The sequence below is a fragment of the Dermacentor albipictus genome, chromosome 1, assembly GCF_038994185.2.
Source record: "Dermacentor albipictus isolate Rhodes 1998 colony chromosome 1, USDA_Dalb.pri_finalv2, whole genome shotgun sequence".
NCBI lineage: Eukaryota > Metazoa > Arthropoda > Arachnida > Ixodida > Ixodidae > Dermacentor > Dermacentor albipictus.
In genome coordinates, this window is record NC_091821.1 from 344,306,832 (window position 1) to 344,332,644 (window position 25,813).

The 25,813-nt window shown below is 48.1% G+C and overlaps 1 protein-coding gene across 3 annotated transcripts in view; it reads right to left on the reverse strand.

Annotated features, from left to right (window-relative positions):
- Nucleotides 1-25,813, reverse strand: part of LOC135911263 (fibrillin-2-like) — a 104,647-nt gene that overhangs the window by 69,273 nt on the left and 9,561 nt on the right. The window contains exons 2-11 of one of the 3 annotated variants that reach the window (XM_065443577.1): nucleotides 15,632-15,723; nucleotides 13,336-13,515; nucleotides 9,818-9,922; nucleotides 7,641-7,835; nucleotides 6,516-6,641; nucleotides 5,572-5,697; nucleotides 4,549-4,707; nucleotides 2,557-2,721; nucleotides 1,376-1,498; nucleotides 786-908 (exon numbers count right to left, since the gene is read on the reverse strand). In XM_065443577.1, the coding sequence (XP_065299649.1) occupies nucleotides 786-908; nucleotides 1,376-1,498; nucleotides 2,557-2,721; nucleotides 4,549-4,707; nucleotides 5,572-5,697; nucleotides 6,516-6,641; nucleotides 7,641-7,835; nucleotides 9,818-9,922; nucleotides 13,336-13,515; nucleotides 15,632-15,723 (1,394 nt within the window). Of the gene's footprint in view, nucleotides 1-785; nucleotides 909-1,375; nucleotides 1,499-2,556; nucleotides 2,722-4,548; nucleotides 4,708-5,571; nucleotides 5,698-6,515; nucleotides 6,642-7,640; nucleotides 7,836-9,817; nucleotides 9,923-13,335; nucleotides 13,516-15,631; nucleotides 15,727-25,813 lie in introns of those variants that run through there. The other 2 variants (XM_065443497.1, XM_065443647.1) reach the window with 2 other exon arrangements.

Consider the following 25,813-nt stretch of genomic DNA (forward strand, 5'->3'; position numbering starts at 1 on the left):
ATGAACTAGTCGTAATGCAGTCACAGGTACAAAATCATAGAGTTTTTCACTACATTACCTAGAGGGAATTCTGGCGCTGCTGCGCTGTGGTATGCATGGGAATGCCGGTATATTGTGGATTCGGATTGGCATCGTTCTCGTAGAGACAGGACACCTTGGAGACGCGCTTGGCAAGTACCGTTCCGTCTGTCACAATGATTCATTTTATACTAGAACAGCACGCGAAAAGCTGTTTTAGCTTTATTATTACGCGAAAACATGTTTTGTTTAACTATGAGAACTTGTTATTGTGTGTACGACTACATGTTACGTAAAAAGTATCAGCGGGCCGCTAAAGTTGGAGGACAGACGACAAGGTTCGCGCTCGCTTTGCAACAGTTGGTCGTCTGTTCTTGCTTTTCTTCGCTTGGTCACGCATCGTGGGTGAGTAAAGATGTAATATGCGTGAATGAAACATTTTTGTGAAGATTTTTACTTTGAGAACGCGTTATTTGCGTAGCCATATCCACGTTTTAGACGAAGCCTCTTGCAACACCAGCCAACACGAGCCTCGCAGACACATATACCGTCATTCCCATGACGGCACGGTGCCCCCCTTAAGAAACTCCCATAGACGGTGGCGCCAGATTACTCTCTAGGTGTTATAGTGAGAAACTCTATGTATAAAACAGTCTTGTCCTTGATAAACATATGCAGGTTTGTACTCCTTGTGATCGTATCATTCAAGACATGGTTCAAGTACACTTCACCACATTCACTTACGGCATGCAACGCTGCTCACTCACCGACGCAAGCGTGACCGCTGGGTGACAACGTGAATCCGGGGTTGCACACGCACTTGTACGACCCTTCCATGTTGACGCAGCGTCCGTTGCCGCACATGCCGCTCTCTGTGCACTCGTCGCGATCTGCGCAACAGTGGGCACGTTTTTCACTTTCAGGTTTACCATCACCTCGTGGTTGCCCACGCTTCACCACGAGCACAACTTTCATTCTGTGAAACCCAATGTCAGAAAGGTTCGCACACACAGTTCCTCACGGCACGAGCTGGAATAAAATCGCGCTCGCTCAGCGTTCGTTTTTCTTCATGCACAAATATTTCGGAAACTCATTGTGCACAACTTTATGTAATCCACGACTCCGAAAAGCAATGAAACTCGTTGCATTCGTAATCGTCGGCATCGTTTAAGAGAGTTGACATGTCGACGCATTAAGTTTTCTTCTTATAAATGGAAACTTCGAAATGGCGTTTTGTCTGCGTTTGCTTTTACGTAGTTTACCTTGTTATTCAACAATACATTTTCGTGCACTTCTGCAACTTATGTGACGGTGTCTTTTGCGAACGCGTGCTGCAGACTGCAAAGCGTTCCCTCACCGCTGCATTGCTTGCCGTCAGGAGTGGTGTCGAATCCAGTCGGGCAGAAGCAGCGGAAGCTGCCCACCGTGTTGACGCATCTTCCCAGGGAGCAGTAGCTGTCATCCTTGCACTCATCGACGTCTGCGGTAGGACAGAAGGGCGTTACTTTCACAACATTACGGGTTAAAACTTGTATTATTAAAAGCAGCAGCTTGTGTTATTATGCACGACCAGCTTTGCACGTAATACGTTGAAGCCACCAAATGAATTAGCACGGCGGAACGAATCGCTCAATCACGAATGCGGTTAAGCGTGAGGTGGCCGAGTTACAAACTGTCACGCCGTGCGTACAGCTTGTCTGGAGCGCACTTCTTGCAAGACGTGATTCGGTGCCACCGAACTACGCCACTCTTGTTCGCAGAATAGGTTTGTGATTTAGTTCGTCGAGTGAATTCAATTTGAGTTACATCAGCGCGCTGCTGCACACTGGAGAAAGAGTGCAGCCAAGCGGACGTTAAGGCGAGTAGCTCTCGTCATGACTTTAGGCATGTATACCTGCAGTGACTACGTCAACGTTGCTTCGAGTGGCACCGGGTAGTCAGCCAGCCAATATAATACAGAAAGCCCGAAACGAAAATTGCGCCTGTTTTCTGCTTAGGCTGGGATTTCCGTGACCTATCACTGGTCGAATATTTAGCCGGGAATGAACAGGTAAAACGACCTGCGCGAAATACGCCACTGAGGCACAGAAACGCCGGCCAAGAAGACAAGCGCACCCACATTCACACGGGGCAATAGGTGTTCTGAGGGTGGAAAAAACGTCGGTGCTCAGACTGGTAGATTTAGAAGAGTCCCAAGGTTAGGCTTTGACTGTTGGCAGTGCCGCGGCATGGGCGACAGCGCTCGCACTTGCCGTCAAACAAAGACCCTCCGAAAAAGAGTCGACATCCGTTTGATTTGCTCGTGCCGCCAGGAAGGTGTTCTCTCTTTGCGCACCGAAACGTGAGGAGGAAGGTGAGAGCAGCCCACGCTTTCGGGTGGCAGTGGCGCTGCTTGGCGACACTGCGGGTGTGGTGTGCACCCGTGCGCACACAAGGCTTCTCGTGTTACGTGCAAACACTGCAGAGGCGCGGAGACAAGCGACGGGCGAGCGACCGTAGCGCTACACGCATATGCGAACGCTGGCGGTATGGACTGACCTTTGCAGCTCTTGTGGTCGGACGCGGGCTTGAAGCCGTCGTCGCACTCGCAGTGATATCCCGTGTGCGTGTTGACGCAGCGGCCGTGCTCGCAGAGGCCAGGTCTCAGGTCGCACTCGTTGGAGGGCATCTTATCCGGCGATCTGCAGAGATGTTTATATTGAGCTGCGTGCAAGAACAGAGAGAGAAACGGGGAAAACGCGTCAGCCGTGTCAGGATAACCACTTCTTTTCATTTATGGACATTGCATTTGCGCCATCGATCCTGCCAAAACGCGTTCATCAACAGGTTACACATGTTAAGTCCAGTGCAACACAAGGGGCTCACCGAGGGATTTTCGATAATGCCAGCTTGGCCCTCGTCGGCCGAATCGTTGCTTACGGTATACTTACTATGCGTGCTGTAGCAACGAAGGCGAAGTTCGACAGCGGTGCTCGCCGTTCTACGACTTGGGTAATTATCTCGAGTGCGAGCACACGAGTTGCGCAAGCTGAATGCCCATAATTACCATGTAGTAATTGCCAGCACGGAGTTGTCAGAACTAGTGCGGCTTAGAGAACGCGCTAAACGCTGCTCTCATTCGCAATACCAACTCGAGGCGGGACAGTCAAGACCAATCTCACCGCAAGCCTCACCATGCCACCACTACGGCGCAGGCAGAAGACAGTTGCAGGGTTTGGCAGAGAGAAAGGCAAGTTGGAACAGTTTATCGGTTTACAGATCTGGCAGTGATTATTTTTTGTTTACGCGCTCAAACGCGTGCATGGCAGCAACAACAACAAAAAGAATCTCAGGATTACGGCATAATGCATGTGTGATAAACATTGCCAAAATGGTTACATTTTTTATATTCCTGCGAATACTTACATTAACCTTTGTCTATATTCCTTTACTGAGTTGTCTAATTCTGTTCAGTTTTCTCCCCTTTTTTCTTGTTTGATTACGCGTGGTAGTGTTATGTTGTCTAGATGACTTCTGTAATTGTATATTTATGTATTAGTTTACGTTTTATTGTTTTCTCTGCAGCTTATATATTTTTTTCTACATTACTAAATAGCCAAGGGTCCCATTACAGTCGTTGACTATGGGACCGCTGTATGTATGTTGTTATCCAAATCTGTAACCTTTAAGTGAACCTAGTAATAAATGTTCTCAACAAGCAAAAATCGCGGAACCATGCAATACCAACATATTTTTAGCACAACTTTATCGTTCCACTCTCTTTGGTACTATCATGTCGGTACCTTGCTGCCTTAATGTTTCTTATATTTTGTTACTTATAGCAAACTTTCTGTTTGGGCCTGTTTATGGGCTTAGTTAGCAGTTATGTTTCAAACAACGTGCACTCTGCCAGACCACCCTCCCTCTTCCACAGTCACCATGTTCTTCAAGCAGATTGGACCATAAACGAAGTTATATTTGCACGCACGACTGCCTTCAATGCATCAGCTTTCCCACGAGCGATGGAATTGTGGAAGGGTCTCCGGATAACGTTGTCAACATCCGTGACCCTGGTAAGTTTAGAACTAAAGTATCTATCTTGATGTTATATTTCTGATATTCCGTTCTTACCTGATCACTGCATAATTTAGTTGTGTTTATTCCAGTTTTAATCCCCTATTTCTGTTAATTTGTCCTCACCTAATCGCCATATCGCTTAGTTGAGTTTTTTACTTTCGTGTTCTCAGTTGAAGCTTGCTACTTTCTCTTTAGTTTTGTGTATCCACACACGACCAACGCATGTGTCTGTGCGTTGGTCGTCTATGAGGGGGGTTGTACCCCTCACACGCAATACTTCAACACTGGAGAATGTGAGGTACAACAAACAAACAAACAAACAAACAAACAAACAAACAAACAAACAAATAAACAAACAAACAAACAAACAAAAGAAGAAGAAACAGAAAAAATGAGCTTGTTGTGCTAAGAGGCGGTACTTTGAACCATGGCGGACAGGGCTCACGAGAGAGAGAAAGCAGGTTGTCGGCCTACCTGTTCCGTTTCGCGGGCACTGTTGGCAGGGCGTTCCCCAGCCACGGATTCTGGATGAGTCCTTGCAACAGCACTCAATTTTTGTCAGCTTCACAGCAAGTGAACTCCGGCATTGGCCTTGGCCTCCGAATTCCGTGTAGCAGTGGTCCTGGCTCGTGTCTGCAATCGCAGCGGCCATATTGTGCGAGGTATAAACGACAACCGAGTTCCAGAGATGAGGGTGCATATTCTGCGACGATCCATATTGGCGATACTATCGCCTTGGCCATCACGCGCGCGCTGATTGGATGTTTGAGTATTACACCATCCGATTTTGCTCAATCAGCCAATCAGCGCACCCCTGACGGCGATACTATCGCCGAGGCGACACCGTCGCCTACATTGATCGTCGCAGAATAAATACCCTGGATATGACTCGGGGACGGAGTTACCGCCACCCACACAAGTTGAAGACTAACGCTGCAGTTCGAACGCTTTGGGAGTTCCGCCGCAATTATTCTAGAAAATAGGCCGCCTGGCATGAAAATAATGAGCAGCAACAGCTCTTATGTGTACAATCAGTCTCCATAAGGTCTTATTAATCAAACTGTGGGCACAAACCCATAATATCAAGGATTAGGCTCTGAAAGACCTAGAAGCTAGTGGTAACTTTTCACTTCGTTGATCAATTTTCTTATGTCCATCTTTATATAACTATAGCTGTTTGTCGCTATCTGGAGAATTCACTGTGTGATGTCGGTCACAACATAATCTGTTTCGGAGAGTGCTCCGACAGAGAAGGAAACAGGTAGATAGGTTTCTTAAACCGGAAATACAGTCATGACTTACGAAAAGTTATGCCACATAGAAACTTATGCGAGTCGCAGTTCGTCTTCAAGTGTCATGAGACCGCAATGAACAGCGCGTGGCAACTCTTGAAACTATATGTGAGCGCTTTTGCCGATGACCTCCTCTCCTTTTACGGCGAGCAGGTCATGGCGGCGAATGGCAATGCATGCTGTAAATCGCGTAGTCCCATCTTACTGAGGCAGGCCTTCCTGTCGTGGCTCGGCACGGTACCCGTGCTGCAGATGCAATGGTAGCTGCCGTCAGCGTTGACGCAATGTCCACCGTTGCATATCTCCAAGTCCTGGGTGCACTCGTTCACGTCTGCAGAAGTACGTTTAGTCACAAGGAGCTAGTGATACCGTTCGAGGGGTCTCGTTGCATCGATCGGTTTGGAGAAACAGAGTTGAAAAAAGAAAACTCGATATAAGTGTAGAAAACCGGAGTGCATAAGCGAACTACTAAATGACGACTACGGTGTTCTCGAAAGGTGTGACCTATATTTTCTTGCTTCTCTATACTAATAGGTGGCGCTCATGGCTCGCTCCTGCGCTCAGCCACTCTTCTGTTTTTGGTATTCGTAAGTCTTAGAATCGGTTGGCGCAGGACAGAGGTAATTGGAGATCGCAGGGAGAGGCCTTCGTCCTGCAGTGGACATAAAATATGATGATGATGATGATGATGATGATGGTGGTGATGGTGGTGGTGGTGGTGGTTTTTCAAGTTCTTAGGGTAACTTTGTTTTTAAACTATAACAATAACTATCTTTTACCGACAGTTATTTGTGTAGTTGTCGAAACTGTTTGTTGCTTCCGGCAGCCCATTCGTTGGCCATTGCTATACTCGTAATAGCGAATGACGCATCTTTAACAATGTTGCTGACTTTGTACTGCCATCGTCAGGGCCGTCGCGAAGAGACTAAGTTCCTTTTTGGACACGTCGACTCCTGAATGAAGCGTTCTCGTCCGCCCTCTGTTGATAAAGTCTGCATACTCCTGACCGCTTTGTATTGCTTGCATTTATTCCGCTGTCACTTATGCACTGCCCACGCTGAGGTTGTTGCTTTCGCGCCAAAGACACACAGCCGGCAAGCTGGCGCACCCATCTGAAATGTCATTTCACAATGCCGAGAAGGAGCTTACCTTCGCACTTTCCTGTCCTCGGGTCCTTCGCGTAGCCTTCATTGCATTCACAGATGAACGAGCCTGGGGTGTTGATGCAGTTCCCTCTGTCGCAGATCCCCGGAATAGCTTCACACTCGTTCACATCTGCGAATTGCGACGCTTAGTTGCCTAAATTAACGAAGGCAAGAATTTAGCCTGAATTTCGGAGTTCAGAGCATGAATTTTTCATATACATGGCAGAGTGGAAGCAAGTCGTTCTTCCAAGACTTACACTTTCAAAACTTCTCGCACATTTGCCCAGTAAAACATTGCGCTAAAAGATGAGTCTTCTGACACATCTGCCCAGAAAAAAACTCGTATGCAACGATAGCACTCCAGTAGCAAATAAACGTGTAGATTCGGGTGATAGCTGCGTTATAATACTGATAGAACGAATCGCGTTCATTTGGTTGCGTCCGCTTGTTCGTGTAAGTCGGCTTCAAATTATGAACTTGAGTATATATGTTGTATAGCTGAACAGATTAAAAAAAAGAAGTAGAAAACAAGAACAAACAAAGGCGGGGATTGAATTTAGAAGCGCTTTTACGTTCATTCGTACGAACTACTTTTCATTAGCCACGGCGGCCGCATTTCGATGGGGGCGAAATGCGAAAACACCCGTGTGCTTAGATTTAGGTGCACGTTAAAGAGCCCCAGGTGGCCGAAATTTCCGGAGTCCTCCACTACGGCGTGCCTCATAATCAGAAAGTGGTTTTGGCACGCAAAACCCCATAATTAAATTAAATTATTAATTACTTTTCAATAGCCTCTATCGTTGCCAGCATATTGTCCCGCATTACGATTCATTCGGTTCTGAAGTGTGGAAAGCCTGGCTGGATGGTACGGCTTCATATTTATTGTAACGGCTCTTCGGAAAATAAACGAAGACGCGAAAAAATATGATCATCCTGTCTGATTTTTCCGTCTTCCTTTATCCTACTTGAGGCCATTACACTAGAAATCATTCGGTGCTGTTTTAGCGGAACGCGGTCGAGTGCGGGCCGCTTCGACAGTCGGGAATTTCCCCATTTCACGTATAACGAGATCGCGGTGTCTGCGCTATAGAGTACGCGCTCGCTCGCATCGCAAGTGAAAAAAGCGTACCCTGGCACCCGCGCGAGTGGATGTTGGTGATGTACCCGCGGTCGCACTCCAGCTGTCTCGGGCACGCCTCGCACGGGTGTCCCCAAGCGACGCCGATGGTGGCGCAGCACAGCTGCCGTGTGCACACCACACCGGGCAGCTGGTCCAGGCACGAGGACTGGCGCTGGTTGCGGAAGCACGGACCGGTCCTGTAGTCTGCGAAGTGGGGGGGTGGACGGCAAATCGGCGCAATACGTACCGTTTTAGAACAACGCCGGGACATTCGCCTACGTTTAAGGCGGCGTCAGCGTGCCGTTTTTCTCAAAATCTTTGAGTCGATGAACGAGATTTCTCTCCGGACCGTGTCGAGGAGTTCTTATACCCTGGATAGCACTTCTCAGAAGAATCGCTTCCTCTGTCGCTTTCGAAGTGGAACAACCGAAGTTCCGCTCGAGCTTCAGCACGCGACCCAATGAGTAGTGGTCTGACCCCTGGCTCAGTGGCCTCGGAAATGTTTAAGGTGGCAGACCACACACACACAAAAAAAAGATATTTTTTTTTTGACGTTAGAAGCCAAGATTTAAATAACTTTTTGTCCTGAATAAGCATTTCTGACTTTATTTGCCCAACTAATTAAAGTGCAAAAAAATCGTTCGTTTTATATTTCGCAAGGTAATTTTTTGTAATAAAATGTGTTAAAAGTGCCAGTCGCACCAGCGATGATAATCAAGTAATAAATTTCTGAATTGAGTTAAAGCATTGCCATTTATGTAGCAAAGTGTTGACATATGCAATGAACTAGGATAAATCTAATGTGATAACTATTGAGGAAGTAATGTTTGAAAAACTAAGAGAAGTGAGAAAAACTGCCCATTCAGACCAAATTTATTTGCAAAATCAGCTGTAAATTCAGAAATATTGAATCAGTTTCGTTCGTACTAGTTCGTTGCGCACATCTCTATGGGAAGAATGCGTGTGCAAAATTTCAGAATCATTTCAAGATATTCATTCAGAAATATTTATCAACATGAGCGTAACATGAGCTGAGAGGCCTTCGTCCTTCAATGGCCATAAAATAGGCTGATGATGCTGCTGCTGCTGCTGATGATGATGATAAGGAGGAGCAGGAGGTGAAGCAAAATCTTGTTCTGAGAAAAACATAAACAAATGTTTCAAACCATGTCAAAGATGCCAAAAACAACACATAGCGGCCATGGAGGCCTTGTGACCGTGCTTAGAGATGTTAAAAGAGTAACAAATGCACAACTAAGTACGACAATATCCGTGAATGTTACAGACAACATAAAAGGAAAAGGTATTCTTGAATAACATTTATATAAAACAAATACTACGCATTTTTGGAACTAATGCAATGTGGTTTCGGTTTCGCAATACGAGGGTATGTGTTGGAAAACTCGTTGTAACTTCCGAACTAATGATCACAGGAAGGTAATTTCTTTTTGCTGCATGTTCCTGAATATTTGGGCGTACATAGAATGTCAAAAGAAAATTATATCTTCTGCAAGAAAATTGGCTTATGAATGTGGCCTCCCACCTTGACGTAAACTATTCGTCACCATTGATAATAAATTTGTAACCATTTTTATTACGCGTGCCCTTTTCTACGTCCGAGCTAGATGTGGATAAATGTAGGTAAGGTAAACTCGTGCCAAGAAATAATGAAAACTAGCCGAAAAAGAGCGAATGCAGAGAGAAGCGTGTTCTAAAACAAGCATTATTTTCTCGTAAAAGTAAACTAAGCGTGAGCGCCAAACTGCAGACGCTGAACAGAAAGGAGTAAATCTCCATCAAAAGTCAGCCATGTTTCAAACCATTACCTTTACATAAGGCTTCGTCACACGGAGGCTTTCACTCACCAGACTGACATGGAATCCTTGAGCCCACATGTGCGAAGTGATCGACAGCGATTTAACAAGGTGTGTTTCAAGCTGGAGCCAACGCTTCAACGCGGGGAGTTGTCTTCGTCATAGGCTGGCGAAGACAATTCCACTTGTCGAAACGTTGATTCCAGCGACATTTAGCGACATCCAGCGGCATATATACATATATATTGAAGGCCTTTGAAAGATTTGCCTCGAGAGAGTAGCGCCGAATTTTCTTCTTACTCCGCTCCAGCGTGTGACCAGCACAAGAAAAGTGCTCGATATCAAGAGGCAATCTCGAGTCAGCCGTCTTACCTCTCTCACACCGGCGTCCCGTGTAACCATAGACGCACGTGCAGCGGTCGTTGCCGATGCAGTGGCCGCCGTTTAGGCAGGGTTCTCGGCACAGCCCACCGCCACCTGCGCTTAGTCAAGAAACTGCGCTGTGCTACGGCTTGGCGCCCTCGAAGATGAGGCTCTCCCCAGCATGCAGGATGGGACCCTCCCCCAATTCCCAGCGACTGCAATTTCACAAAACTGGGCCGTGATTCTTTTAGCGCAGCCTTCTGCTCGGTGCTGTGCCACTTTTGACTCTTATCAACCGCCGTTGTTGGTCGGCTGATGCAATTGATAAAACGGGCGTAGCGTCGCTCTTTCCACTGAAGAAGCGCAAAAAGCGCGAAAAGGAATAGCGTCGAAAAAAGGCATTCATTCAAAGTACGGCAGCGCAATACACGACGAGAATCGGGATTTAAAAAGAACGGGCGTTTCCTCGTCCTCGCCGCGTTTCGCGCTGTTACATTTGTAATGAGTCCTTGCCAACTAGCCCCGATGTCAGTTCTCTTGCCGGCATCGCTACAAAGACACGGCCCTGCTCTAACGCAATTGAGGCTCTTGGCTTACCGGCACCCCGACTGTCATTTCGTTATCGAAATGTTTGCTATCATCGCATCGGCAGTCGCACGACGCTAGCCAGTTACAGCAGTACGTACTCACGCCAGAGAAGCTCAGTGAACACGGGCCCTAGAGGCGTGTTTGGGGGTTTCGCTTCCTAGCTTGCTGTGTAACTCCATACTGAATGTTCAGTACTCAGAAAGCTGGCTGGTAGAGTCACTACTCTACAGTCGCTGGACAGTCGTTTAAATACTTTAGGCGCCCGTAGTCCACACAGTGTACCTCTGTAAAATATTTCTTGGGAATTCAAATTAATAACACATCTAAGAACAGCGACTGGATGTAAGTACGTTATGTGTGATAAGTACACAAACAACGGCAAGAAGAGTTCGCCGTGCTCTAGCGTGGGTGCTGTACCGTAAGATATCCAGTGGTTTGTGAAAACTTCTATGGCGCAGCTAACTTCTTGAAGCTCTGTTATAGAAAAGAAAGAAACTGGCAACTTCAATGGACACTAAAGAGAAAAATTATTTCTTCTGTATAGGTAAACTACTCTTCAACAATACGAGAAAACGTCATTCTCACCACGATAAGAAGCTTGGTAAGCGAGAAAAAGTGCACTAACAAAAGACGGGCGGTGACGCCTCCTTGAAGTCCCCGCACCAGCTCGCTATGATGTCATGGATTTCGACAGCATCTTGTAAGGCCTTGTTAATTCCTTGCAGTAAAGATAGACTATGCAGTGTGTTCTAAAGGAACCAAAGATAGAACGTGGCGACTTTCGGGAGCTTTTGCTGGGCCCACACCGCCTAAATAAGAAAACAAAAGTACTTTGATATCTGTGACGTCACAGTGACGTGCCGGCACTGGGATTCGGCGCGAAATTCAAGAGCTGAAACTTCGACCTTCATTAAATTTCCTCTTCTAACAATCAACCTATCCAAAATTAACAACAGCGGAATTTTCAAAGAGCGCTTTATCCGCCAGAACCAACTCCGTGTTTTTATTTAGTGCCCCTTTAAATTTTTAAAGCTCGAATTTCGGCTCGATTTCATCTGCGGTCCCGTAGGCGAAAAACACGTCACCAAGTTTGCAGCATCCAATCGTCACGCGTTCGTAAAGTCAAAACGTAAACCGTAGACCGTGGCTTCTCGGCGATACGGAAATCGGTAGCCGCGCGTGCGAAGCAAACTTCGAGCGGGCCAGTTTCACCGCCTTCGAAATCTGTCCAGTAGTTACCACGAGCGATAATCGCGCGGTGACGCCCGCCCTGTCAAGTTCGCAGCGCGTCCTCCAAGTCCGGCCATGAGTTAAGGGCCGGGAGCAACCTCCGCCGCCTCCTCGGATGTTTTGCGCGTGCGAGGACATCCGATCCTGCCGTCTGTCAGCGCCGACCGAGCTGACAGCGCGTCTCTGGTCGGGTGCCAACGAAGCCGTATTGCAGCGCGAACCGGAGAGCAGCGGCGGGAAGGGGGGGGGGGGGGCACACTCGCGATCTCCTCAGGCCACCAACGACGAGAATCGAAACGCTCGACTTGGGAGTCGACTGACTCACGGCGGTCATGCTAATTTATTCCCGTCCCCCGTTGCTCATTCAGCCGCGCGAGCGAGCCAGCCGGCCGTGGGGCACGGCGAGTATACTATACGCGCGCGCTCGCCTTCCGCTTTCTCCTTCCTTCTTCTCCCAGAGATGCGATTGCGGCTCCGGTGCGACCGCTACGCGCGCCCTGTAACGCGACACGACGGGCTAGTTTCGTCGACTCGTCCGCGTGGCAGTTGTGCAAATCGCGCGCGCGCTTCTTGTCCTTTGCCTTGGCGCCCTCTACTCTACACGCACGGCCGCGTTCGTTTAGTGCTGAGCTCGTCATTTGATTGTGCACTCTGAAATGTTGCGAAAGTCAAAAGTCAAAAAGGGTGTCGAGAGAGACCTTGCGGTAGCTTTCCTCTGCCGCTGGCGCTTGCAGGAATGATTAGTTACGCCGTGAACGTACCTCTGTCTACGCTACTCAGTGCTGATCGCCACTTCGGTGGCACGGAAAGAACTGTGATGTTCGCCCTCGCTTGCCCTGTTCGAACGACCCTGAAAACATATTTATGGTGGATTATCCTTTGTCTCGTTACGTTGTCTCAAAAACTTTAGGCCATAGGTTCCTACCACCAGGAAGTGCAAACTTTCTAGCAGTTTTCGGCTGTTCCACTGCATCGCGCAGGGCGGAGGAGCCGCAGATGTCTAGCGCAACGCAGTAGTAGGCATCTTCGAGGCACGCTGTGTAATTGGTGCAACATGTATAATTCAAGTGAACACGCGTGTATGTAGGCACGTAAACGTAAGGGTCCGATCAAACTTAATTTACGACGGTTCTCTTCGTGCTTGTGTACATTTCTTTCATTCTTGTCGCTTCACAGCGCTTCCGAGTTTTTGCTCATTCGATTCGCGACGTCCCAGCACTACGTGGAGACGGGCTGCAATAACACCAGGTATGTCGGTGCCTGTCTAAGAAACGCAGAGGTGGATAAATAAGCCCCCAGTGCATTTTACTTAGGCGTCTCTTACTCTTCACAAGTAGCTTAAAGACGTTCAATGCAATCGATCGATCAATCAAACTGTAAAATTCCCTTTACAGACGCACCGATGATGATGAAAGAAGCTTCACGGCTCATGTTGCATCCTAAAGGATGTAGACTTAATCTTATGGCTTTGTCATAATTTAATGTCAAGCCATGCGCGCTAATAACATCAGATAATCAAGCGTGCAGTGCAGAGCAATGCCAGTAATTACAGCTCATTCGCTCGCTCGCTCGCTCATTCATTCATTCATTCATTCATTCATTCATTCATTCATTCATTCATTCATTCATTCATTCATTCATTTATTCATTCATTCATTCATTCATTCATTCATTCATTCATTCATGATGGCGAGAAAGGGGCAGCCCACCGTGCTCTTGACGCCAAGATGGGCCTGTGATCGTCGTCGACGAACCGTTGGTTTGCGACCCTGCCGTGGGTGACGTCAGTGGGGCCGATGACGGACACGAGCTAGCCACTACACCGCTGGTGCATCGGCACACGTTGGGCCTAATGCAGCGGCCTCGGCCGCACGACCTCCGGCACACCGCTGCGAGGAAATAAGCGCCGCGTTTGTAGGCGCGCTATGTCGGAAGAGAGGAGAGGCACTGTGTGGCTGCAGGGCTAACGGGAGTATATATACCAAACAGGCAACGTGTTCAAGACTGCACTTTCCGTGCAGTAAATGTTCTTCGTGAGAGTTATCTGTACTGACGCTATCAACTACAGCGTAATAAAGTTTCTTGATCAGAAGGAAGCTGCCTGCTCTATTACTAGACGCTAGCATCTCTACTTATTCATGATGATGATGATGACAATACTACTACTACTACTACTACTACTACTACTACTACTACTACTACTACTACTACTACTACTACTACTACTACTACTACTACTACTACTACTACTACTACTACTACTAATAATAATAATAATAATAATAAACAGACGTACATGCACACTTGACTGCGTGATGGTATTTCGACTTCGGAAGCAACAACGACGCAACAGCCAGAAATCGCTGGTTGCTACGTTGGAACGCCTTGGTATCACAGTTGGCTGAATTCATGAAGGAAAGCTCAGTCTGTTGAGCACTTTGTCCATGCAGCTGTTGTCTTGGAGGTATTATGCTGCTAATATGCATGCGGTGATTTATTTACATACATTTCGTTCATTCCTTCGTTTACGCAACACTAATTTCTAAATATATAAACTTTCTGCGAGGGCTAAGTTGACGCGCTTTAGCAGCCGAAAGCACGTACGTGATGCTCTTCTCCGGCAGAAATTCCCATTATGCGCGCATTATTACGCGGGGATAATTACGACGTACTTTGCTACGCTGTGCTACTGGATGCGGTGCGGATTTGCCCAGGTAGATTTGATCGTCAGTAAAGTTGATTTGTACTGAGCTTGTCAAACGAAGTCAAGGCAGAAGGTTTGAGTAAAGCAGAATCGGGATGAAGCACGCCTGAAAGTGACCGCAAAGGAGCGTGTTGCCACCGATTTGCTTGTCAGATTATGTTGGGATTGTGTTACAATTCTGCTCAGTCGGTACTGAGGCAAGCATGGCTGAATATCCCCGAGTGGCAGGGGTACACAACAGACCTTCAGGGGGTGATATACCGGTGGTCTAGGTTTGTTGATCAGCAGATAGGGCGGATGACCTTGATACTGCCACAAGACGACGTGAAAGGGACAGACGCGTGGTGGAGCCACGTTCGATTATTTGGAGCTGCCTTGTGTGACTTCGCATGGTGGTAAAAGCGTGCTTATGGCTTCAGCAATATTTCGGTTCCAGCTTTGTGCAGTCTTTTGCCCTACCCGCCACCTTGGTTGCTTAGTGGCTTCGGCGTTGCGCTGCTAAGCACGAGGTCGCGGGATCAAATCCACGGCCGCGGAAGCCCCATTTGGATGGGGGCGAAAATGCAAACGCCCATCTACAGTGCATTGGGTACACGTTAAAAGACCTCAGGTGACCAAAATAATCTGCAGTCCCTCACTACGCCGTGTCTTACAATCAGGTGGTGGTTTTGGCACGTAAAACCCCAGAATTTATTTTTAAAATTTTCTTTTTCCCTGAAAACAATACTTTTTTTTTGTCCGGGCAATCACGATGAATGATATGTTGTCTCGTGCTCGCTGCTGTAATTCTGCTAAAGTAAATGTGGGCTGCTCTAGTAAAAGGTGTCCTTAAATCGTACGAACGCGCCTCTTGTCACGAGAGCATCCGTGGAACACTTTTGTGCATTTTACACGCAGAGGCGATTTCTAAAAATGCGATTAGATAGACAGCAAATATGTTCACAGTTCACATATTTCGTACTGCTGAATTATAACGCCGTGCCGGTCTCCTGCTTGCCTCCGAGAATTCTAAGAACAAGAATTCTCCGAGGCTCCTGCTTGCGGAGAAGTTAAGAGAATCTCCATATCGTAAAAACGGCTAGACGAGGCAATTTACCAACTGATTTAACAAAACATATATTTGCTTTTTTTTTCAAATATAGTAGTAAAATAAACGCGGAAAATTTTGCAGACGTTTCCCGGAGCAAAAGGATGAAAATAAGCGCAGACACAGCGAAATCGACACCGTACGTCACACAGCGACGTCATCATTGCCGCGGTTCACGCAGCGGTCGTTTAGCCCAAAGCGGGGACGCACTCACGCACGATGCAGGGCCCGTATCGGCCGTCACTCCACTGCTTCGTCCATCCGTCACAGCAGATCGGCGCTGGGCCCCAGCGGCACACGTTAGCCCTACTGGAAGAGGGGGAAATACGCAGTCAGTAGAATACGAAAGCCAAACATTTACATGAAAACGCTTCAAATACCCCTCCTTAAGAGGACGCAACCCATACTCTGATAGATGCTATCCTCGATAGATGCGTCAGCTATTTGGACAATGTCGTCAGCAGTGTCGCAGGAACAACAAAATCGTTTTCATTTTCCACTATTTTACCAAACACGTTCGGTGTCGATTTTGTTCGGCATGTAAAGAAACTTGTGCGAAATTCATTGGCAAAATGCAGTCGGCTCGAAAATATAGTTAGGTTACAAAAAGTCTACTGACGTTCTTTTTTTTTTTTTCTACGTTCACATATTGCCTGTAGACTGCCCGTGAACTTATTATGCCTTACGCTTTTTTATCGACTGATGTCTGCAGACTTTTATAGACAACTCGTTCGTTCGTTCGAACTCGTTACGACAGAGACCGTACACATTTAAGCAAAAAGGCAGCACTATAATGAGGGAAAGCGGTATACAAGTAAGTTATAGTAAAATCTGTAGATGGTCTCAATATATATTTATGAATGCTTCGAGTTTAATTGTAAATAAGAACTTTCATAAGTTGGAGAGAAAGCAACACAAGGAACCCGGATTAACTTCAAAGAGTGACGCACATAGGCACTTTAAACAGCTTAGTCGCACGCGGGAGTATCAAAGTGAGTGAGCATATTACACAAACTCGGTTGCGCCTCTTGGGAAGACAAGTCGCTATCTGTTTTTCTCTTCGACATTACGCGAACCGTTACCCAACGCGAGCTCGTGCACAAGTAATTCGATTAACCACTTTCCTCTTGTGCCTAGCCTTCTAAGCCGAACGGCTGGACTTGACCCATATTCTAGGGTTCTTATTACTATGCGTATACAGTTACATACGATATAATCGGTTCGTATTACATTGCACAGACGAAACGAAAGTTGACGTACTGGTATATTAGTGAGTGAGTGAGTGAGTGAGTGAGTGAGTGAGTGAGTGAGTGAGTGAGTGAGTGAGTGAGTGAGTGAGTGAGTGAGCGAGTGAGTGGGTGAGTGAGCGAGTGAGTGAATGAGTGAGTGAGTGAGTGAGTGAGTGAGTGAGTGAGTGAGTGAGTGAGTGAGTGAGTGAGTGAGTGAGTGAGTGAGTGAGTGAGTGAGTGAGCGAGCGAGTGAGTGAGTGAGTGAGTGAGTGAGTGAGTGAATGTGCGTGCGTGCGTGCGTGCGTGTGTATATATGTGTGTGCGTGTGGTGTGTGTGTATGCGTGTGTGTGTGTGTGTGTGTGTGTGTGTGTGTGTGTGTGTTTGTGTGCAAGTCTGGTCCTTCCATCTTTCAGTGTAGAGTGTTTCTTCAACAGAGAAATTAGTGAAACCGACAGACATTCAAGCGAAAACGTCTGCTATACCCTGTGTTGCAAAGGTCTGCGAAATTCATCGGCGATGAAATGCAGTCAAACCCAAAGAACATTTCAGGCCCGCACAAAGAAGTGGTAGGCATGTGGATGTAACGATGGCTTTTGTAAACGGCCGCCTGTGTGATGTAAACCGATGCGATTGCGCGCTGAGATGGTCCACTGCCTCTTCTCGATTGTACGAGAAATGGGCTTAACTAAAATCAAATAAGGAGATCGGTGGCATAATAAAGACTGAGCGAGGCATTCCTGCGATGAGTTGCTCCGCCAGAGAGAGCGAGAAAAAGGAGGCCAGGCTGCTGGCTGGCCTCCGCTTATCAAGGGCCTGCGTAGCGGTGGCTCGGCGGTGATGCCGGCTGCTTTGCGTATCTGTGGCCGCGAAAGCGAAACCTGCTGCTCGCTTGGACCGCGTCCAGAGGGAAGAAGGACGAGAGACGACCCCCTCCTTTTCGACACAGCATCCTTCCCCAGAGAGACTCGAACACACGCCCACGCAGAAAGGCGGTGGGCCGTATTGCGCGGGACTGTAAGTCCGCGGTTCCGCATTCTGTGCGTCGAGCGCGGTGAAGGTTCTCGCGTGCGTTCACGTCAGAGCGCCATGGAGGCGGCGCGAATGGCGTCACTCCTCCGACGACGATGTGCCCGCGTCGGTGGCACGACATGCTCGCGCATGCTTGTTTCAGCTGAGACAACGAAGGAGGAGACCCTCGCGTGGTGATTTATCTCTCTATTTTACCTTGCTAATGGAGAATAAACGAGCAGTTGGCAGCTAGGGAAAGAACGCTGGAGAGGTTCCTCCCAAAATTGAGTGGCGTGCCTGCCCTTCATTCCTGCGCGCATCAGGGAATACTGCCGTTACAAGTGCCACCGGCGTGAAGAAGCGGAACTGCAGCTCGGCTACAGTGATTACACCGCGGTCACGGACAGCCGAAATTGCCAAAACGTTGGTACGAAAACCGCTCATATCGCAAACTGTTCGTTCAAAAAGGGAATGGCAAGAGATCTCGACCTCCTTTAAAAGATACTGCGTTGAGAACGCAACGCCACAGGGAATATCCAACACGATAAGCCCAATGAACCCGTTGACCCCTTCCCAATGGATGTCACTAGGACTGAGGATCATCAAGATACCCCCCCCCCCCCCCTCCGACGGTGAGATGTTTCACAACGTGGAAGCGCCTGAGCAAGGCAAAGTCGGGGGCACGCATGCAAAGGGTACATGATATGGGAACAAAGACGATGTGATTAGCTGGCACATAAATACAATGCATTTTCTGTGTAAACGGCACTTGACACTGCATTCCAGACCTACTACTGATTGTCAGCGTGTCGTCGGATAGTCCTTATCCTATGGTAGAAATTCCACAGAATGCTTGTGGTCGTGCAGTTACATAAGCATGCACGAAGCATGTTAATATTTCTCATGAGGGAAACTTGGATAACTTCTATAGCGCACAGACGAAAAACCGAAACTCTTAATATGAACATCAATAGCAGCACGTGTTCTATGAAGGACTGCACTAAACTATATATTTTCCCGTTGATTATATGGCGTTGTGAAAGTACGTGTCCTCTGGGCCGTTTCAAACATGCGAAGAGAACTGACGCTGTAGTTATTTCGCCTCAGAGCGCTGGCTTAGAACAGTCGAGTGTGCCCTACGAAGTCGCATATCGCCAGTACAAGTTTAAGGTTGTTTCACCTCGCTTTTAGAAACCCACGTATCGCGTCATGCGCACTGAACTGCTCTGTTACAGGCATCACAAACGCATGCCACCAAGGCTTAGTTACGCTTGTGCATTTCCTTGTTGTCGCGTCATACGCTTTGCGAATAAAAGTGACGACCAGAAAGCAACACCTCGAGTACCCGTCACACCGAGTCATTCATCCTCAATCATGCTTCATCTTGGTTCTTTCTTGCGGTTGTACTTGTAAACGTCGTTTTGTTCTTCTATTGTAGAAGAATAACTGTTCAATGCCATATCTCAGCTTCAAAGATTGCATTTTTCTTGTGAAAAAAGTGTAATTGAAAGAGCACCAAGGAGAAAAATGTCGGAAAGGAGCGAACAGAGCACCCGTGAAAGGGAAGAGATATCACGCATATGCGCTTCGCTATCCTACGTTGGGGAAACGGAATAACGGCATAGAAATACTAGGAAAATGGAGGCAGATAGTAGAGGCCGTACGAGGGGAAACTGTTACGGCTGGCTTACTGCGTCACTTAGGTAGCTCAAGATCAGCTTCTAAAACAGCCCACTCAGTTTTGGTGGGCGCCGAGCCTGGGTAACCGGACCGTCGTGAATTTCTGCTCGTCCACTTCGACATGGCTGACGGCCAGCCAAAGTTCGGCAAGTTTGTAGCTGCGTAGTACTTCGAGCCCAGCAGGATTTCGCGCACTCATATCTCTGGAACAAGCTTGTAGTCCATGAGCAACCTTTTTTATCCCGCAGAAATCATGGACAGAGAACGGATAAGGCAAGCACACTTGCTTGAGCTTGTCTTAATCCCTCCAGTGTCCGTCGTTTCTGTGCGCTAAAAGTGTTTCGTCAAACGGTAATATATCAGAGAGAGAGAGAGAGAGAGATAAAAGGAAGACAGGGATGTTAGCCAGTCAAAAGTCCGGTTGTCTATCCTACGCTGGGGGAAGGGAGAAGAGGTATATAAAGAAGAGAGAAAGAGAATCGAACTTTTAGTCCAGTCCTGTGGCGTCCTTAAGTGGAGTTTAATTGATTTGACAACTACCTTTGATGCGACCTGTGGCCCTCGCTATCATCGAGCTATCAAAACAATAAACGTGAGCAATCTGGTCGGGAAATGCCCTCGGATACGTGTAAGTATCCAAGCACCTATATTAATCTCGGACACAGTCCAAACAAGACAGGGATTCACAGGAAGGCAAACACTTGAAGCAATAATCAGTGGTCAATGTCTTAAGCTGCAGCATACGTTTCGACAAGAACATTTGTCTTCGTCATGGCAGCAATTGGTGCCCTGATGAAGACACGTAAGTCCCCCTGTGGAAACGTTGGCTCCAGCTTGGCGCATTCCTTATTCGACCACTCTTGGACACAATATGATCTTTTCGCGTTCTTCTTCAGCATTTACCCTTGTTCATTTCGCGTGTGTCATCTACGACGAGGCGGACCTGCAGCTGGACTCTTCGCGCCAAGGCTAAGCGAGTGAGCAAGCGTCTCCGATAAGGACATCGCCGCAGTCGCCGCGCTGTGCCAGTGATGCTACGCCAGCGAAAACGAAATACAAGAATGAAGGGACGAGTCCGCTTGCTCAAGTTCGAGTTGCACGTCATCTCCTAGCCCTGACCTTTCTCTCTATCTTCGCTGGATTGCTTATCTGCCTCCGGCGAAACCTGCTGGGCCCTCGCCTCCTGTATATAAGCACGTCTAACGAGGCGCTTCCTGGCGCTTCCCTTTTTTTTTTTTTGCGTGTTCAGGGGACGACTTTTGTTCCGCATTTTCTTTAAACTGCAGTAACCAAGAGGCCGCCAAAGTGGGTTAGTTCGCGGGTAATTAAGCAGTGCGAGGAAGTCGGGCACCTAGTTCTCCGACCAAGACAAGAACGCTGCTGTTTTGACACGGTCGAGCATCGTTGCTCGCTTTCTGGCACGGCAGCTGGAGCTGATAGTGATGTCGTTTCTTTACGTCCGCATGCCAGTTGTCGATTTCTTTTTCTCTAACTGCCTTACACCACGTGTTGCACAACCTCGTAGTAAGGTCTCTTATAGTAGAAGCACATACCAGTGTCAGACAACTTGTGCCGCAGCAGGAAAAGGGGCACCTTAGCTACATTGACCAAGGGCGCATGGTTTTTCTAAATTCGCTACCAGACTCAGTGAGGCTGGAGTGGTGTTCTATGTGCAGCTAAACGTCGATTTAACAAAGTCGATGGGAGCCGAGAATTACTTCGTTATATTTAGGTCTACGTTTAAACGGAAACACTCATAAATTCGTGCAAATGGCATTACGTTTATTCAACAGCCAAAGAAAGATGTAATTTTGGCCCACGCTCGCACTTATCGACAGCGAGTCGGTGAAGCGCATCTTACGTTCTTTCATGGGGGCGGCAAACCTCTTAAACGGCACACTGGTGTCCGTCACCTGTACAGAAGATTAGTATACCCACACTTCCCCCCTATTTTACTTACATTTCGGCCCAAGATGCCGTTAAACTGGGCGAGACGTCGAGTTTATTTTCTTGGTATGAGGATTTTTAGGTATTATAGATTAATGAATATTTGTTACGTAATAGATACTTGGTTAAATAAGAAATGTTGTAAAATCAGGTTTCTTTATGTTGAGGTTTTGTGTATAGAGCTTTTGTGAGAGAACTGGGCGCACACTCACAAAGATGTTTTACGCTACTCGCCTTACTCACTTACCGGCTACGGCGTGGCGCTGCTAAGCTACAGGTCGCGAGTTCGATGCTGGCACCAGCGGTCGAATTTTAATGGGGGCCGAATGCAAAAACGCTTGTGTACCATGTATTGGGTTCATGTACCTGGGCTAAATAATACCAGCTGGTAAAAATCAATCCGTACTCCAGTGCTACGCGTGATTTTTTGAATTCGACGCCGGAAAACTTGTGTGGCCGAATCCGCAAAGCGTTTCGTTCGCAAGTGCTCTTCGCTGTTGCTCTCCGATATTGGCTCCTTCGTTAATAAGATGTCCATCTTCATGATTATCATGATCAGTTGGCACCCGCTCCAGCAAACACCTTTAACGTGATAGCTATTTTTTTTAATACAGGCGATGAGATTTTTCCTCCTTCTAGATTTTGCCGCCTTATCGTTTTAAGTGCTGTCGGATGTCGAAACGCTTCGTTTTCCTAGCCTAGTTCACGGCCGCCTGCGTAGATGAGATTCCGGAACCGCTTAGAAATCATTCTATATTGTGTTACCGATCGGAGATCAGCAAAACACACCTTTCGCGGATAAAGCAAGGAAATTTTTAGGCATGTAAGATCCACTGAGCTGATATTCTCTACCATAAGACAGCCTCACAGGCTGCAGGGTTATCTGACCGAGGTAACTTGTATGCTCGGATGTCTTAGTCCGAAGTTCGAATCCTCGATTTTTTTTTTAATCTGAATGCGGTAATCTTGAATTCACCACCTCCAGTACTCAAACATCTCTAGGCCGGTTAAAACCTGACACCGGCTAAAACGTCGAGAACCAGTGGGCCTATACTAATCCAATTAGGAAGGCCCACTAAGCTTCAGCAAACACACTCCCTCACCAGAACAGGAATTGGTCTCCTCGGCGGAGTATTCGGCCTCTACCTCCCTCATGATTCCTACAATTAGCCCGTGGCTTTCAGTCCCCAGCAGCTGCGGAGCACCTGACCGAGACGGCGGTCAGACCTGCAACTCAGCCGACGATGCTAAGAATCTCTAGACCCGGACAGGCCGCCAATGGAAACTGAACATTGCAACCTTTATCACCCCAACTATAAGGATCCTGGATACCGAATTTCTCATCTGTGTGTCCAATGCCCCTCGTGGGTATGCGCCATGTTGAAAGTGACTCAACATCAGCATTGACAAGCTTCAGAGCTTAACTCTTTTATTTAACCCTTGCACCACCAGATTCATGACCGATCTCTTACAGTACCACCACCCGATTCATGACCGAACCCTCACAGGTGCAACCAAACAGCCAACCAACCATCACTTTGGCCTTCCTCCAGTTCCATTTCGACACCCTAGCACAGATCCCGCCTCGCTTTCAGGCTCTACGAGTTGTCCGAAGATGATTGCGAACAGCTGTCTACGGAGACGAAAGTGCGCTTACCAGGAAGCACTATGTCGACATGGTCACAAAAAGGTTGATTATCGGTGACGGCTGACCGATGCCAAGAACGCACGTCTGTACTGTACGGAACGTCTTCGTCAGTGCCGAAACTTCATCCTTGGTCCACCGCCCGTAAGTCTGTTGCCACTAGTCGCAAGAAGCAAAGTAAGACGCAGGGTCGAAGTCAAGCCATAGTTAGTAACATAAACGAACTCGCAGTTGGAGCGAAGTAGAAAACAAGATTATAAATCTAATACTCTGCTTCGCACGGACAGTCGGATGCTCACTAAAGACGAACTGCATGAAACGATGCAAGTGCGCTTGAAGAACGATGCGTAATCGAATAGAGCACGGCCAGAGAGAAGCCCGCTTAGAAAGAGCTTTTAGCTAAGCGCCTGCTGCACTGACTTCAATCTGCATTGACTCGAGCCTGTTCGAAGGTGCTCGTGATCGTTATCTCAAGCGAAACGCAGGCACGCCACAAAAAAATCTGGCACATGGCACGCCCTGTGGGAATCGATGTTATGCGAAGCAGTGCGCGGGGAGCGAACCAAGTTAACGAAACAACCATGAGAGCACCAAGACGTAGGCGGCTGTTTTGTGACGTACATGACACGTATGTCATGACATTCATGTAATGATCTATCGTTTATGTTCGTCATACACTCTTGTCATATTATAGCAATTTTGGTACATACAAAGTTAACGAAACCACCATGAGAGCACCAAGACGTGGGCTGTTAGTAGATAGATACTGTCAAAGTGGCAAGTGTTCGCCAGAAAATGCTTCGCATTTAAAAAAAAAATGGCTGTGGCTTAGGTAAGGTTAAGCCCAGGATGCGAAGCATACTAGCCTTTATTTTAGTTGTTGAACCACTGTTTAGCCTGGTGAACTGCTGTTGCTTGGCTATATTTGGTTCGGCTAGACGAAGAAACAACTCATGCATTACTGCTTCGCCTTCAAGAGTGGAACGCGACAGTGTTCCCGTCGACCCGCCAAGGGGTGTAAGACAATGGGCTACAGGGCAGCGACTACGCGCCCCGCATTGGACGCGGTGAGCGTCGAGCAAAGCAGCGTTCGGCGCGGCAACGAAATGTGCGCCTGAGCAAGAGACGCACGCCTTAGAAACAGCTCGTTTCTAAAGCAACACCGCATTCACTAGAGACGCTTTTGTACCGCTTTGAAGCATCGTACTCGTGGCTCAGTGGTAGCGTCTCCGTCCCACACTCCGGAGACCCTGGTTCGATTCCCACCCAGCCCGTCTTGCAAGAGTTGAGCCAAAGCCACTTCTCCTCTGTCGTGACGTCACGGTGTCACGTGGTTTCATGGCGACACCGCCGCGCCTGAGGAGCTGGGTTGAGCTCTCGTAATATGCTTCGCATAAAAAAATATTTCGTTGCTGGTAGACAAGAGCGCCTTCAATAAGAGTTTGTTTTTCCGTTCCCTTCGCTACAGTGATTTAGGAATACACAGATAAACTCTTGCAGAATACAGTGCGTGAAAACTTTATTCGAAATGTCCGGCGATTTGGGCTGGGTGGGGCTATAAGCACCCCAGCCTATAGGTGACGTCCTCAAGTCCTTGGACACGGGCGGCTTCCTCGGCGTGCCGGACGGCCCACTGTGGATCGTCGAGGTCGTGGCCGAGCAGGGCCGCCTCCCAACGCGCCCCTCGGTGACGCACACTTCGGTGTGTGTGTGTGTGTGTGTGTGTGGTGATGACGTGACGGAGTGTGTACCGTTCGTCGGGGAATCCTGCTGCTCGCTACCGGTGCAATCCCACAGCATGTGCTGCAGCCGTCGCTCTGACGCCGTACGCTTCACAATCGTCGGATGAATGTCGGGTTAGCGGAGGTGAAGGATCGCCGGGTTCGGATATGTGTGTATGTGTGCAACTGCCTCCAGGCCACCGCCTGTTTCTTGCTTAGTTTGTCGTGCGGTGGTGCGAATTTGCATCTCTGCAATCTGTGTAGTGTTGCGTGAGGTCTCTGAAAGTGGTCATGCCCCCGATCTAACAAAACAATAATACAGCAAAATATAGAACAAAATGTCGCCCTCTGTCCATCGGAGCAGCAGTGGCTACCGATCTGTCCGCTTTGATCGAGGCCGCGAGATCGCGTTCTCCGCGAGTTAACCGCTTTTTAATGGCGTCCCGGGCGTCGCAGGAACGTATAAGACGGCGTTCGACGCCGCTGTATCAGCCGACGGCGCGAACGCCTCCGAGGAGGTCCGCGGTCGGCCTCGTGTAAATCAAGCGCCCCTACGCGCGCGATCGCCGGCCGCTCGTGTGTTGCTTTGTACGCGCGTCCGGAGAGCTGATTTATGCCCGCCCGCTTATTCGCGCGTTCGAACTCTTTTGTCGGGCTGCGGTCAAACGGGCGTCGTCAACAAGGCGGTGACCTCAGCTCCCTCTCTTCCTGCTCGTCGGGCGCGCTGCGCGACGGGACAATTGTTTTGCCCCATTCGGAAGCTCAGCCTCCGGGAGACCGGTGTTGTAAAACGTGTCACTCCGAATTCAAGGGCCGACAGAGGAGGGGCTTCAATCCATTCTATTGACGTGTCGTTTGGAAGAATTGAGAAGCCAAGAAGCCGCTGATCTGTCCGAACTCTTGCCTCTTCTCTCGCACACATCACCCATTCACTTCCGCGCAGGTAGGGAAACCGGCTGTACAAAGTTTAGTGAACCTTTCTGTCTTTTCTCCATTTTTTTTTCTCTCTCTTTCTGTCATTGTTTCCATTGAACGTGTTATCCGACGTCTGCTGAAAGCGCCATCTGTAGGAAAATTTCCTAGGCTAGAGCAGTTCCCGTCATTCCGGGCATAACGCTGTGTGGTGCATCTGCGGTCGGTGACGCTGGCCCATCTTGCTGCGTGT